Source organism: Bicyclus anynana, chromosome 12 (assembly GCF_947172395.1).
Source record: "Bicyclus anynana chromosome 12, ilBicAnyn1.1, whole genome shotgun sequence".
Lineage (NCBI taxonomy): Eukaryota > Metazoa > Arthropoda > Insecta > Lepidoptera > Nymphalidae > Bicyclus > Bicyclus anynana.
The window spans coordinates 6379734-6393423 of NC_069094.1; the positions used below are offsets into that span (position 1 = coordinate 6379734).

Consider the following 13690-nt stretch of genomic DNA (forward strand, 5'->3'; position numbering starts at 1 on the left):
AGAAACAATGTATTCTAGTGAAAGACTGACACTCCTCTGTGCAGAGCCTCCATGGAGGAAAATGAACCGACACAGCTTCATGTTATGCTTAGACGCAGCAGCAGCATAACGGAGCAACAAGTAACCTACATTGGTTCGTCAGCCACATTCATCGAGGCTATTAGGACATGGGTGGCCTGCTGAGCTGGAGCGAGGATGGTATAAATCCTGCAGGCAACTAAACCAAATGATCCAAAGAAGTAAGTATTCTTTGAATCACCATATTTTACAATGGGTTATAAGAGAGTAATATTTCGAATTAAAATTAAATATAAACAAGTGTCTTATACAATGTTTCATCCATAACAAGATTTAAGAAAAAAATGAAGATAGATATCACTTTTTAATCCAAAACAAGTTTGGCCAATTATTATGGAACCAAAAACAGCTTTTGTTACCATCACTGACCACACTCAATATCTAAATTTAGATTTGAATTATAGTCAGATTGAGTAGGTATTTTAAACTATGTAAACAAACAAAAACAGCTGACTCAGAAGTGCTCAACATTTTATCATTATTTACGAATATTATCATGAAATAAAACTTCCTGTGGTAAACAAATATTTTTTTAATTCTATATTCCTATATAATATATCCTGTTATTTATCAAACAGATAATGCTTCACTTATATTAAGGGTTCCGTAGGCAATAAAGAACTCTTATAGTTTTGTTTCTTTATTATGTAGAAGCAAGCATAAGGTTTCCTCGACATATTTAAACACATTAATCAAAACGGTTTTCTCGGAGGACGATAAGGGTGATTGATTCGTACGTTTCTTTTTTGGTGACGGAAACAATAGCAACGCGGAATAACTGCTCCGGCTAGTACCAGGCTCCGGTTCACTAATTTTCGTACTAAACTAAATAAAATTAATTAATTAAACTGATAAAAAACCCGACTGCATAAATGATAAAAAAAACTGAAAAGAAAAAAAAAGCTCAGTCCAGAAGTGTAGAAAACAATTAGAAAACAGTCGGGACCTATTACATTAAATAGAATTTCGTCTACATTTTTTATTAGGTCCCGACTTTAGTTTGATCAATTTTTATATCATTTATGCCGGGTTTTTATATTTGTTTAATTAATTAATTTATTTCACACTTTTTAGTTACGATAGATGGTGAATTTCGGATTTATTGGTTACGTTTGTTACAAAGTACGATAATGTATACCTAAGTCCAACCGAAATTAAGTAAATATTCAAAAAATCTACGCAACCCTCGGTGGCCGAATCCGACTCGCACTTGTCCGATTTTTATAATCAATATATTTCTTTTAGTCTATTTTAGGTGTTTTATAACTACACTTCATAAACCTCGCACCTTATAGTCGTCCGCCTCGCGTATTATGTATAGACTTAATTAATATTAGAATTAATAAATAACGTTTTCCTAATTGTAGTTTTTTTAACATGGCCATGATATACTATTTTGAAATTCTCACAAAAATCCCTTGAATTTGATTCGCAAGTTGCAATATTCACAAAAAAAAAACTTCACCCCGATTCTATAGCGTCTCACAGTCGTCTTGTTGGTTTTTTTTTTTCTAATTTCACCTATCTAAGAACACTTGGGTTATTAAAACAAATCTAACGTTATCTGAATTACGTAAATCCGTTCAACGGTTTGGAAGATATGAGGTAATAAAGAATATTACATACATACAAGATACGCGCGAAAAACATAACCCTTCTTGCAGTCGGGTAAAAACAGTAAACAAACAACAAATAAACTATAATTAACAATAACAACGAAACGAGAACAAAACGAAATAACAAAAATTAAAAGGGAAGAAAATACGCACGACAGACTGGATTTAGTTAACGAATCATTAACGAATACTGATATATAAGTAGGAGTATTAGTCATAGACAGCAAATAAAGTAGTGTTCTGTGCTGTGAAGTGTGAACTGTCAAATGTCAAATCTTCTTTCACTTATTAATACAAAATCAAAAAAATTATCATAGTATATGGTAATTCTGCAATAAATGAAAGGTTAAATTCACATTAAAATAAAAGAAATCATCGTTTTAATTACAACTTCTTTCTTCTTTTGATATGAAAATACGACATTTATAAAATAATTAAAGTTATAATTTAATTTTATAAATGCACATTTAATACCCATAAAACTCAATATCTTTATTTTTCATAATGGTTTGTGACTCATGTCTGCTTGGGTTCTTTTTATGTCGTTTGTATTGTTTTTGTGCAAACTCTATATATTTAACATAGAGGAATTAGAAATGGATCGCACCCAAATGCAGCAACAAAATTGTCTGTCGTTTTTTGAAGGGTACGAGGTAATAAACTCAGTCATCGATAATATTTAACAAAAATAAATAATAAAATATTTAACAAGAATAATATAATATGTACACAGAATATTAAATTAATGGATCGATGTTTTGCTGTTTGTTCGTTCGTTAGAAGAATAGTATCTATTTTTCTTTTAGATATGCTTGTTTTTATTACAAATTTATTATTTATTATAATTATGTTTTTGATGACCTCCGTGGCGCAGTGGTATGCGCGGTGGATTTACAAGAAGGAGGTCCTGGGTTGGATTCCTGACTGGGCTGATTGAGGTTTTCTTAATTGGACCAGGTCTGGCTGGTGGAAGGCTTCGGCCGTGGCTAGTTACCACCCTACCGGCAAAGACGTACCGCCGAGCGATTTAGCGTTCCAGTATGATGCCGTAACCGAAAGGGGTGTGGATTTTCATCCTCCTCCTTACAAGTTAGCCCGCTTCCATCTAAGACTACATCATCACTTACCATCAGGTGAGATTGTAGTCAAGGGCTAACTTGTAAACAATAAAAAAAAAATCTTAGATTGCATCATCGCTTACCATCAGGTGAAACTGAAATCGAACGTCACATCATCTTTTAGTGAATTAGAAGTTATTGACCATTTTTCATGCCATTGAACTACTTACTACACAAACCGGAATGATTAGGGAGTTTTTTCAGTCGACGAAAACGATTACAACAATGAAACATCGATACGATATAAGTATACACGCGTTAGATCGTTGATTGATTGACAGAGAGGTAACGTCTTGCGAGGCAGGTCCTTCTATAATTAGTCCAAGATAATTAATTAATTGTATGTGAATCCGGGCTCAAAAGGGCTAGAACCCAGAGCCGTAAAGCTTATTATTAAAAATAAAATGTATGTGAATCGAAACGAAAAGTGTCGCCTAAAAGAACCTTTTTGAGCAGTGATATTGTTGTGTAAAAAGCCTAAAGTTGTGGACTATAGTAACAAACAATATTACCAACTCTTCATTACAAGTAATACTTTTCCATATTCCATATGCCTATTATCTAAGTAGCACACACACTGGCATATTATTTTCGTCTAAAAGTTCAATTTCATAGCTATTTTTGTGAAGTTACAGTTAATTAGGCTGATATGAATTATCATAAAATTAGTCATCAAGTAAGAAAGCTTTCCACAACTCACCTAAAATCCAAGCTGAGGTTTCGTTGATGGGTTGGGGGTTTGCTTTTAATATCACTGCGGCTTCCGTGTATAGGAACATTTTCCAACATACTCACGCACTATTTTACTCACAACACAATACCCATAACAAAACTCCGTAAAATTCAAAGTGTAAATAGCAACATGGCGTCGGGAGGGCACGTAAATGCTTACTGCAATTAAATTAAAGTACACACAAAATGCAAGTGTAAGTTTAACACCAACGCGCAGATTTATCGTTTCACGATCATTTAAAGTATGTATTTTATTAATCTCACGTACAATACGTAAAAACTACCGAGAACAGAATATTGGAAAGTTTGTAACCAGTACTGAGCTATTATTATTAAAATAATACGACTCAGGAAATTATATATTAAATGGTATACAACAAAAGCGATTTAAAAATTAATTTGAGAAAACGTTCATTACTCATAATTTGCAGTTCAGTTTAATAATTTGGAAGAATTACAAAATCACACACAAATAAAATGAATTATAATATTTGGATTGAGATTGAATGAATGAATGGGATTGGATCACAGACCTCTAATCGTGATTTTTTTTCACTGACTTGAGTCAATACAAAATATTTTTTCTGTGGTCAAGCATAGACAAGTCCTAAAATACTGGTATCCAGGGCTGTAAAAAAAAAATAATCTTAGACTGAGAAGCGTAGAGTATGTTTTTTCTCTACAGAGACAAAAATGACGTTTCATGTGTTGCCTAATTTTTATATGCAGTAAATAGGGACGTCACAAAATCGATATTAAGGAATTAAATGATAGCTTAGTATTGATTTGTCAATTAAGGACCAAAAAATTTATTATTATTGATGAAAATATTTAACTAATTCACGATTTTATCAATGTATTCAATAAATTGTATTTTTAATTCCATTACGATGAAAAGTATTTCTTGCAAACTATTAATTATTGGATAGCATAAAGTAATTTATAAGCTGTAAAAAACGTATAAGAATTATTATCGGTATGTTCATCATCATCGTCATATCAGCCGATGGACGTCCACTGCAGGACATAGGCCTTTTGTAGGGACTTTCAAACATCACGATCCTTAGCCGCCTGCATATAATAGCTAATACCTGCGACTCGCTTGATGTCGTCAGTCCACCTAGTGGGGGGTCGACCAACACTGCATTTTCTAGAGCAGGGTCGTCTATCCAGCACCTTGGGACCGTAACAACCATCGGCTCTTCGAACTATGTCTCCCTTCGCCACTTCAGCTTTGCGACACGTTGAGCTATGTCGGTGACTTTATTAATATCATAATTACACATTTTGTACATTTATTTTATTTCTCATGTATCATTGTATTGTTTTTATCGATTTTAATCGAATCAGAATCGTTGGGACAACCTTATTCTTTTTAAGCTGGTCACATTATTTTTATGTTTGACGTATCTAAATGTCATTTCAGTCTCTGCTTTAAAAAAAATAGACTTTAGATACATAGCTGAGAAGTAAATAGAAAGACTAATCTTTTAAGAAAAAAGTAAGATAATAGATAAGTAAATAATAATTGTTAAAAACACAAGCAATTAAAATAGCACAGTGTATGAAGTTTTTAAGTAGGTTTATTTAAGCAATAAATATTTTTATGTTATCTTAAGTACCTATAATCATCTTTATTAGCCTATGTTAACAGCCCAGGCCATAGGACCTCATTGAAAGGAGAGGATATAATAAAATTATGCCTAAAGATCTTTTTAAACATTTATACTTTTGCACCCTCTTGAGATGGCCTTGAAGGTTGACGTTTATGTAAATTAGGTTTCCTTAATCTGTGATAGTTAGGCATAACTTTGCTGAGAAAATCAAGTTGTAAAAGTTGTGATGGCTGCTTCTCCAATGCTTCTCTGTTGTGGTGTTCAGAACCCCAGATAACTGTGTTGTCTGGTAATGATTGTGGTACTGTCAACTGACATGCTGCACCTGAAAAGTATGGTTTTTCAAAATTAATTACTTTATTCATTTATAAATTAGGTGAATAAAAAATATTAATTATAAGTTGTATGTTATGCATTAAAAATATTATTTACTATGCCTTCCATTGAAGTATTAAAACTGGTTTAGTGTTCAAGCATAACAAACAAACAAACTCACTTTCACATTTCTAATATATTATGTATGAAAACAATACAAATTAAATTATTAATTACAGTAACAGTTGACGAGATGTAAGAGAACCACTTTCAGGGCACTTCTACTAGTATCATGTTGTAGGATATATCAGTCTTACTCAATCTGAGACTTGGGTGTTAAACCCTAGCACCTACAATCTCACTGGCAACAATGCCCTGCAGAACTAATTACAGTAATTATTAAAAAGTGAACCGAAGTGTGAAAGTTTGAAGCTTTGGTTGACCAGAGAATTTTCTCAATTCTCTGTGTGTGTGAAGTCTGCCAATCCGCATTGGACCAGTATGAATAATCATAATGATGATAATGATGATGATGATGATGATGAACCAAGTTGTTACTTGGCAACAGCTAAGTTTAGTTTAAGAATATAGTTCAAACATTACCAATTACACAGCCACTGCCAATTTTCACATCAACACCAACATATGATTTGCATTCAAAAACATTGCTTTCACCAATATGCCCAAATGGTGACTCCAACTTGCAGCCAACTTCAAAGACATTGTGAGCCCCAATGAAGAGAGGTTTAGGAGGGTTCTCTTGTTTATCGCTTTTCCTAAAAAATAACATAATGCATAATAATTAAACTCTCATTATTAATCAGGATTTACATTAGCTTAAGTTTCAAGCTTACATAATATTATCAAGTTCCATGGCTAATCCATGAATTAAAACATTTACATATTTTTAAAGAAATTTGGTTTGTAAATAGTAGATATTGGCTTAACTGACCACATAAAATGGTGTTTTGAATAACTTGTTTGCCCTAATTGTATACAAACTGCATGAAAATCAGTTCATTAGATGAAGGAGTTGGTATTTACTATAGGAGTTGTAAGTACATTGAACAATTTTTCTACTGTATTAAATATTGATTTTATTTATTATTATTCCTTGTATCATTCTTCATTATTCACTATAATAAATGAAACCTCCGACAAACCCTGAGTTTGTGAAGATTACATTAACATAAATGAGTCATAACTTAAATAATCATAATTATGTATGTATGAGTATGAGTAAGTAAGATGTTTATTACTTGTGTATTATTGTGGAATATTCTTCAATAATACAATACTCTGCAATAATAATGGGTCCTCCTTCTGCAATGATGGTGACTCTTGGATGAACTACTGTGCCACCGCCAATAGTAATGTCACCCTCTAGTGTACAATCTTCACATACCGTAGCCCCAGGTAAGATTTTAATACTGGAATGAATTTTTTTTTTTTAAGAAGTACATGTTTCATCGCCTTATTCTTAACTTGGATTAGTATCTTATTAAAAAGATTTATTATAGTTGCCTTTGAAAACTTACTTTTGTGCCATAGTAAATGCAGTATTTAATGAATACAATGGTACTAAAGAGTCGCCACGTTAATTGACGTGATTTAAAAAGTGAAATACTCTATTATATATAATAGTCAAGAGTCAATGCCTAATAAAATGTTTTACAAGTGTAATTTAATTAAATATTTTACAGGATTTTGTTTTTCAAGTAAATTCAATTTTGAATTTTGATTTTGACAATGACACTTGACAGTTGACACTTTAAGTGAAAAGCTCACTCCAGGGTGTAATCAGTCTGTACATTACGACCTCAGTACAAATTGCATATGCCTCCTTAATTACCTATTTGCTCAATAGATGGCGCTTTAAGGCACTTTGACCAGCAGAATTCTGAGGTAATCTTAAGCCAGGTATTAAAATATTGACCGTAACTGGAAACTTTATATTGAGAGTAGCATTTCCGTTTCCGTCGATTTCTTACCAGTTTTCGTACTTTTATTGACGTCACGTCTGGCTATGTGGCGCCACCTGGCGGTGTCGGGCTCGGGAAGTTTCGTAAATCGCTGAGCGCGACTTTAGATCATTGGCGTTTTGTTTACCGTCGAAGCAACATCTTGCAATCAGTTGGTACCCGACATTGCAAGATAAAGTGTAATAAGTGAAGTGAATTCGCTGTGAGTACTTTATATTTTATTACGTTGTAATTATTACGTTGTAACATACAACGTTAATGTAATTAACGTTAAATTATGTAAATATTTCAAATTTAATTTGAAAATAGTACGTGATCATTATTTTAACGGTTTTTCCGTTCGGATCACTACTTCATGTGTTTGAAAGTCTTGCTTTTTTGCAAATGTTTTCGTACTTGCATGTAATAATATTTTCTTTGTAGTTATTTTTCAACAGTTAAAATAGTATTAAAAGTGGCGGGGCCCAGCGGGCTTCCTAAAAATGTGAACTCAGAAACCAAAGTGAACGTTCTAGCAATAGACTGTTGTCTAACATATATACTGCAAAACGAACGTGTGGCCAATGGCTTTCGTTTCAGAGGAGTACATAAATTACGAATGCTCGAAGACAAGTTAGACAAAGAGTTTTTGGAAGTTACTCAAACATATTGTTACTCCAATTCAAACCGGCATTGAAAAAAGGTTCACAAATCCCGCCAGAATTTAGCACAGGAATTTTGATTGGATGTAAATTACTGGCCTTATAAATCGCCACCCCACGCAGGGGCAAGGCGTAGACACTGTTAACGTCGCTGGACACATTTGCAGTCAAATATAGGTCTAATAGATTACCGCCCCTCGCGGGGGCAAGGTATACACAGTTTTTTAACGTTCCTGGACGTATTTGCAAAACCAACTTACTGAGTAAGGTATAGAAAGTTTAAATATTCCTAGACGTATTTGCACAGTCAAATACCGGACTAATAGATTATATAAATTATTCAAATACCGGTGTCCTTGATCGCCACCGTCGCGGGCGTATGCATGAAGAGTAATGTTCCATCGCGTGGAACATACAACACGGAATATACATATCTGTAATGCGCACACGTTCATGCACAGCCTTGCTTGCATGATCAATACAATCCACCCTCCCGGGGTGTTTATCAACGAATATCTTATCTATCTATATAAATTATTCAAATACCCTTGTCGATGTTGTGTGTGTGTGATCGCCACCCCTCGCGTGGGTAATGCATGAAAAATGTTAAGATTCTATCGCTTGGAACGCTTGCGCAGCCTTGCTTGTAAGATCATTATAATCCACTCTCGCAGGGTGTTTTTCAGCAATGTACAAGAAACTAATGTCCTAAAGCCCTTGCAGGCTGACTCACTATCTTTTACGTTTACTAGTTGACATATACAAAATTGAGTTTCTATGTAAAAATGTCATTTATTGCTTACTCGTGAATATCCCACAGTAGGTAAATGACATTTTTCCAATTGATATAGGTTGATAATAAAGACCAAAATAGTGAATAGGCCAACTAGATTTGTAACCAATGGGTGAATTAATTACTTTGTAACAATGGCGTAAAAATCTGATGAATGAAAGCGTCAGATTAAAACATCATGTACATTTTGGTATAGAGGTTAAAGGCAGGAAACTTATTTTTCCGAATACATCAAAGTTTTCTAAAGGTATTACTGGATGTATACAGTTTATTATTTTCAAAATTTATAACCATACTCCAGGTTTCATAAAACTTAGAAACAAACGAAAAGGTAAAACATATTATGATACCCTCAGTCACCTAGCAAATGTAGACAAACGCATAAGCGGTAACATATAAATTTCTATTAAAACAAAGGATTCTAAATGAATCCTTTTTCAGGGGTTCGAGGCCCATCAAGGGTATTATGTATGCTTTAAAGTTTAATGCATCCAGAAAACAAAGTATTTTGAGATAGACTTCATTTCAAGCGGTCTTTTTAGCCACCTTTTTCACCACCTTTTTCAATGGGAGAAAATGGTGGCACCAGAAACGTACAGAGGTTAATCTGAGGTTATCTCCTACCGTTCTCTCGAATAACCACGTGTTTTTCTTAATCTATATGGAATATCGTTCCACACTCCTGTTTTGGAAGAAATATCAACAATTGTCTACTTGTTGAAATACAAAGGATCATAAAAGCACCATGCTCTGTTGCTAATACTGAAGCCGGACCAATATTTAACCTCATTTCCACTTGCTAAATACGCACAGCATCAAAAACTCAGTTTGAAGAATAGACACAAGCCTACTTGCATGTGTATGTAATAAAACCCCTAAGGTGCTTCCTACGTTTTGTATACAGGGAATTGTTGGACATTACTTCCTTGTCATTTGAACTATGCATGTCTCTTTCTCAAATACTTTCTCAATGCTATCGAATTCGCAGCATGTTTTGTAAGAGATATGTAGAATTAAGAATAGACAATTTTATCATTTACTAAGAAAATAATACGAAGCGTAGATGTAGACTATATCGAAAACTTGCCCGTTACCATTGAATGAATGAATGACCTTGTTTAATATAATCAGACTGCTAGCTACCTACTTCACTGACACCCTCAGCCAGTGTTTTTGTTAGTAGCAGATGCCTTTGACCACGCTTGGGCAGCGTTACTAAACATTCACCCTCTGAGGTATTCATGGTCACGAGAGGAATAGGTACTGCATTCCAATAAAATATGTCATACTACTCGTATATGTCCCTAGAATCAAACTCACCTCCTAAGCAACATTCAATTGGACAAAATGACTGCCGTTACATATTACGGAGGAAAAGAGAAATGAGTTTAAATATAGAATATAACAGTTAAAATTGCAAGATCTTTGTCTAGTAACCTTAATTAGACTATCACTAAGTTCACAACAGTACACAATAGTATACGCGGCAGGAAAAACAAGCATGCAAATCACTTGTTATACAGCATCGCCATCTTCCATACTTGGCGCTTTCATTACTGTAGCATAGAAAAAGTGATTGTGAAATAGGGTATGTCGGTGACTGATCTATTCTGATCTGACTCATTAAATAAGGTACACGTAGTCCATGATTACTTGTACGTATCCCGATATGTAACTTACGCTCAAGTTGTTTTATACGATGTGTACAGTGTGTATAGGGAATTTCCCACTTGCTTTATGGTATCGCCACCACTTACACTGATTCTCAGAGAATCATCAGAATCGGTTGACAGGAATATATTTAATAACCTTGATAAGAGTTATGTCATTTAGTTTAGTCTTATGTCATTTGGATCTCAGATTCCGAGTGCTAGCAGTACCGATAATTCTATAGAATGAAGACAAATTTATTATAATCACGACAACGGACTTAGCAGTTACAAAACTGTTAGAGGGAGTCTTCAAGAAATATGGAAAAACCTGAAATTATTTTTAATTTCCTGTCAAAACTTAAAAATCGGCTTGTGTAGTGTTTGTCTAAAAGTAAAAGTTTTAGTACATTATATGACCTAATGTCTAAGAACTGACTCAGTTTTAGTTTCTAGAATCTTCAAGTAACCTACTTAAGAGATCAATAACTTGTAAAGTATATCCTTAAATTCATACCAAATTGTTAAGAAAGCCTAAAAATTCCATGCCACCAGTTTGGAATGTCAGTAACTTCTTAATAAGTTATTTTTTCAATAGTTATATTTTTGTGGATACACTCTGAAAGGCGTGTATATGACCTAACATTACTTATTATAGGGATAACTTAGTATAAAATCTGATGATTTTATTCAATTTTGGCCGCAATTTGGCTCAAAAACCGATAGAAGTATTTACTCTGGCTGGAAATTATTTGTAAATAAAATAATCACTATCATAATTTTTCTTTAGGAAATAATAAGTCTATTTCATTATTAAATAAAATAACTATCCACTACGACTAAATGCAGCAAGAATTAATATTAATTTCTTTGTAATAATTTTTTTTTTTTTTAAAAAACCGCCTCGCATATGGTTATAGCAGAATGAGTAAAGACGTCACGTAAGAAATCTTCATAACAACTATATCGGTCAGCAGTGTTTCTAAATAATTTAGTGTGAATATCAATTATATGATGAAATCCCTAAAATTAAAAGTATTGAACTCCAATACAAAAAATGTATGGTATGTTTTTAGTTCATTGATTTATTTTTGAATGTGCTGAGAGTTGGAGTCGCGAGATGAACGAAAACACGTTAAGCACTGCTAACTGTTCTATTTATTAATATTTGTAAAATATAGTAAATGGCTGATGACATATAATGACACTTGAATGTCAAAGAGTTGACAGTTTGAATAAATAATATCCACAGACAATAGATACTTATTACTGGCTACCATTGTACCGTAGACATGTATTTTTGCTACATTCCAAAAAAATGGAATATTGTATTATGCACAGACACAGTAAGTCAAACTTCGTTACTAGCTTGTTCTCTAAATAAAGCCTAATCGAATTAGAGATAATATTGTTATAAAAAGTTTTATTTTAATAATCACATTGGCGAAATAATACCATAATGTGGCGTCACCAGGCGAAAACAAACAGGCTCTCAATATAAAGTTTCCAGTTACGGTCAATATTTTAATAGCAGCGTTTTACCTGAAATAAAACGCATATTAAAATACTTACCTCACTGGAAACTTTAAGTAATTCCTGCCTGGTGATATATTGAGCCAATGAGCTAAAGTCGCGCTCAGCGATTTACGAAACTTCCCGAGCCCGACACCGCCAGGTGGCGCCACATAGCCAGACGTGACGTCAATAAAAGTACGAAAACTGGTATGAAATCGACGGAAACGGAAATGCTACTCTCAATATAAAGTTTCCAGTGAGGTAAGTATTTTAATATGCGTTTTATTTCAGGTAAAACGCTGCTATTAAAAAAAAATTATAACCTTGTGCGGCTTGTGACATTTTGTTTAATTTTGTAGACGAAACGGTTTTGTTTCTTCTGCTTTCTTCATGGTGTTTTTTTGCGTTGATCTTTCCCGACGACCTGGCTTTTTTTTATGGATTTTGGTGACTGTTATAAATCGTTTTGACCTGTGCTTTACTTTGGATTCCGAGAACTCTGTTATATATGTCATGTCTTGAGATTTAGTAGAGTTCTTTTTTTATTTTTTCGTGCAGATTTTTTACATTTAATTGGTGTAAGTCAACAAATATATTGTTAAGGGGTACCACTAGAGGTTTTGACGAAGATGACTCTATTCAAAGAGACTGAGTTGTTTATGTTCACAAAAGGAGAAACAATAAATAATTATATGTATCCCATTTGTGTTTTTATTATTTGTATCCGAATTCCTAAATAAAATAATAGAATTAAAGAACAGCTAATACTAGTAGGTAAACATTATGTTTATGTCTCTATGGATATAGGTTTATATACGTAATTCGATGCTCATTTTATACTTATGGGTATATATTATAATTGGTGTAGTTCTCTATCTGCTCACATGATGGCGCTAAGCGGAGATGGCATCTGAGGACTCTATACCCTATATTCAATGTACTCTATGGCTCACTCACACTAGCACATATTAATAGATACTTGAAGTTTGACTATCCTCTATGGATTGACCAAAGAGCTAAGAGTAAGGGGAAAGGAAATAAGTCACTTGATCTATAGCAAAAAAAAATCTTAAAAATGGCGCCGTAACCGCCGACTTAGAATAACTTTATAGGTACCTCTTTATACCTTGTGGTATACCTTTATAATCTGTGGGTATTACCCACAGATTAAAGAATAATAGGCAGATAGAACGCACGGAACACGACGGTGTCGTGGCCATTCTAAATACAAAATTCTAAAAATAAAGACATTCTTGAGTCAGTACGACACGAAGCGTCACATCAGTAATTTTCAATATTATTCACGAAAAATGGCGTCGTTTTTAAATATTTTAAAAACTGTTTAAACTGTTAATAAATAAGATGGAGTATTTTTTATTGGTAATTATTTATTATTATATTAATTTACGTATTATTGTTAATGTTGAAATACAAATTATATGAAAACAGTTTGTATTTGCGGATGTCAAGGAGACGCGTACGTTTGGGGTTTATATAAGGGTTTCACCAGGTTCACCACGCTGCTTGTAAAGACTCATTCTGGATTATCGTTATTCTGCGTTAAGTTAGCTTTGGCCTTTGGTTGTGCATCTATGATTGTGAAATGAATTTGACTGACGTTAGTATCCCGGGCCG

The 13690-nt window shown here is 33.5% G+C and overlaps 3 protein-coding genes across 3 annotated transcripts in view; 1 reads left to right on the plus strand and 2 right to left on the minus strand.

Moving 5' to 3' along the window:
• The window catches only part of LOC112047765 (phosphatidylinositol 4-kinase beta), a 61753-nt gene extending 57707 nt beyond the window's left edge, over positions 1-4046 (minus strand). The window contains exon 1 of the mRNA XM_052884685.1: positions 3513-4046. Within this exon, the coding sequence (XP_052740645.1) occupies positions 3513-3601 (89 nt within the window). The 5' untranslated portion in view covers positions 3602-4046. The remainder of the gene's footprint in view (positions 1-3512) is intronic.
• Positions 1-13690, plus strand: part of LOC112047762 (MKI67 FHA domain-interacting nucleolar phosphoprotein-like) — a 191494-nt gene that overhangs the window by 62111 nt on the left and 115693 nt on the right. The gene's annotated exons all lie outside the window — the stretch shown is intronic.
• Positions 5110-7237, minus strand: LOC112047787 (dynactin subunit 6). The gene is made up of 4 exons (XM_024085027.2): positions 7014-7237; positions 6735-6905; positions 6079-6251; positions 5110-5485 (listed from the first exon to the last, which is right to left on the minus strand). Exons 1-4 carry the CDS (start codon positions 7022-7024, stop codon positions 5268-5270), a joined length of 573 nt encoding a protein of 190 aa, XP_023940795.1. The 5' UTR covers positions 7025-7237; the 3' UTR covers positions 5110-5267.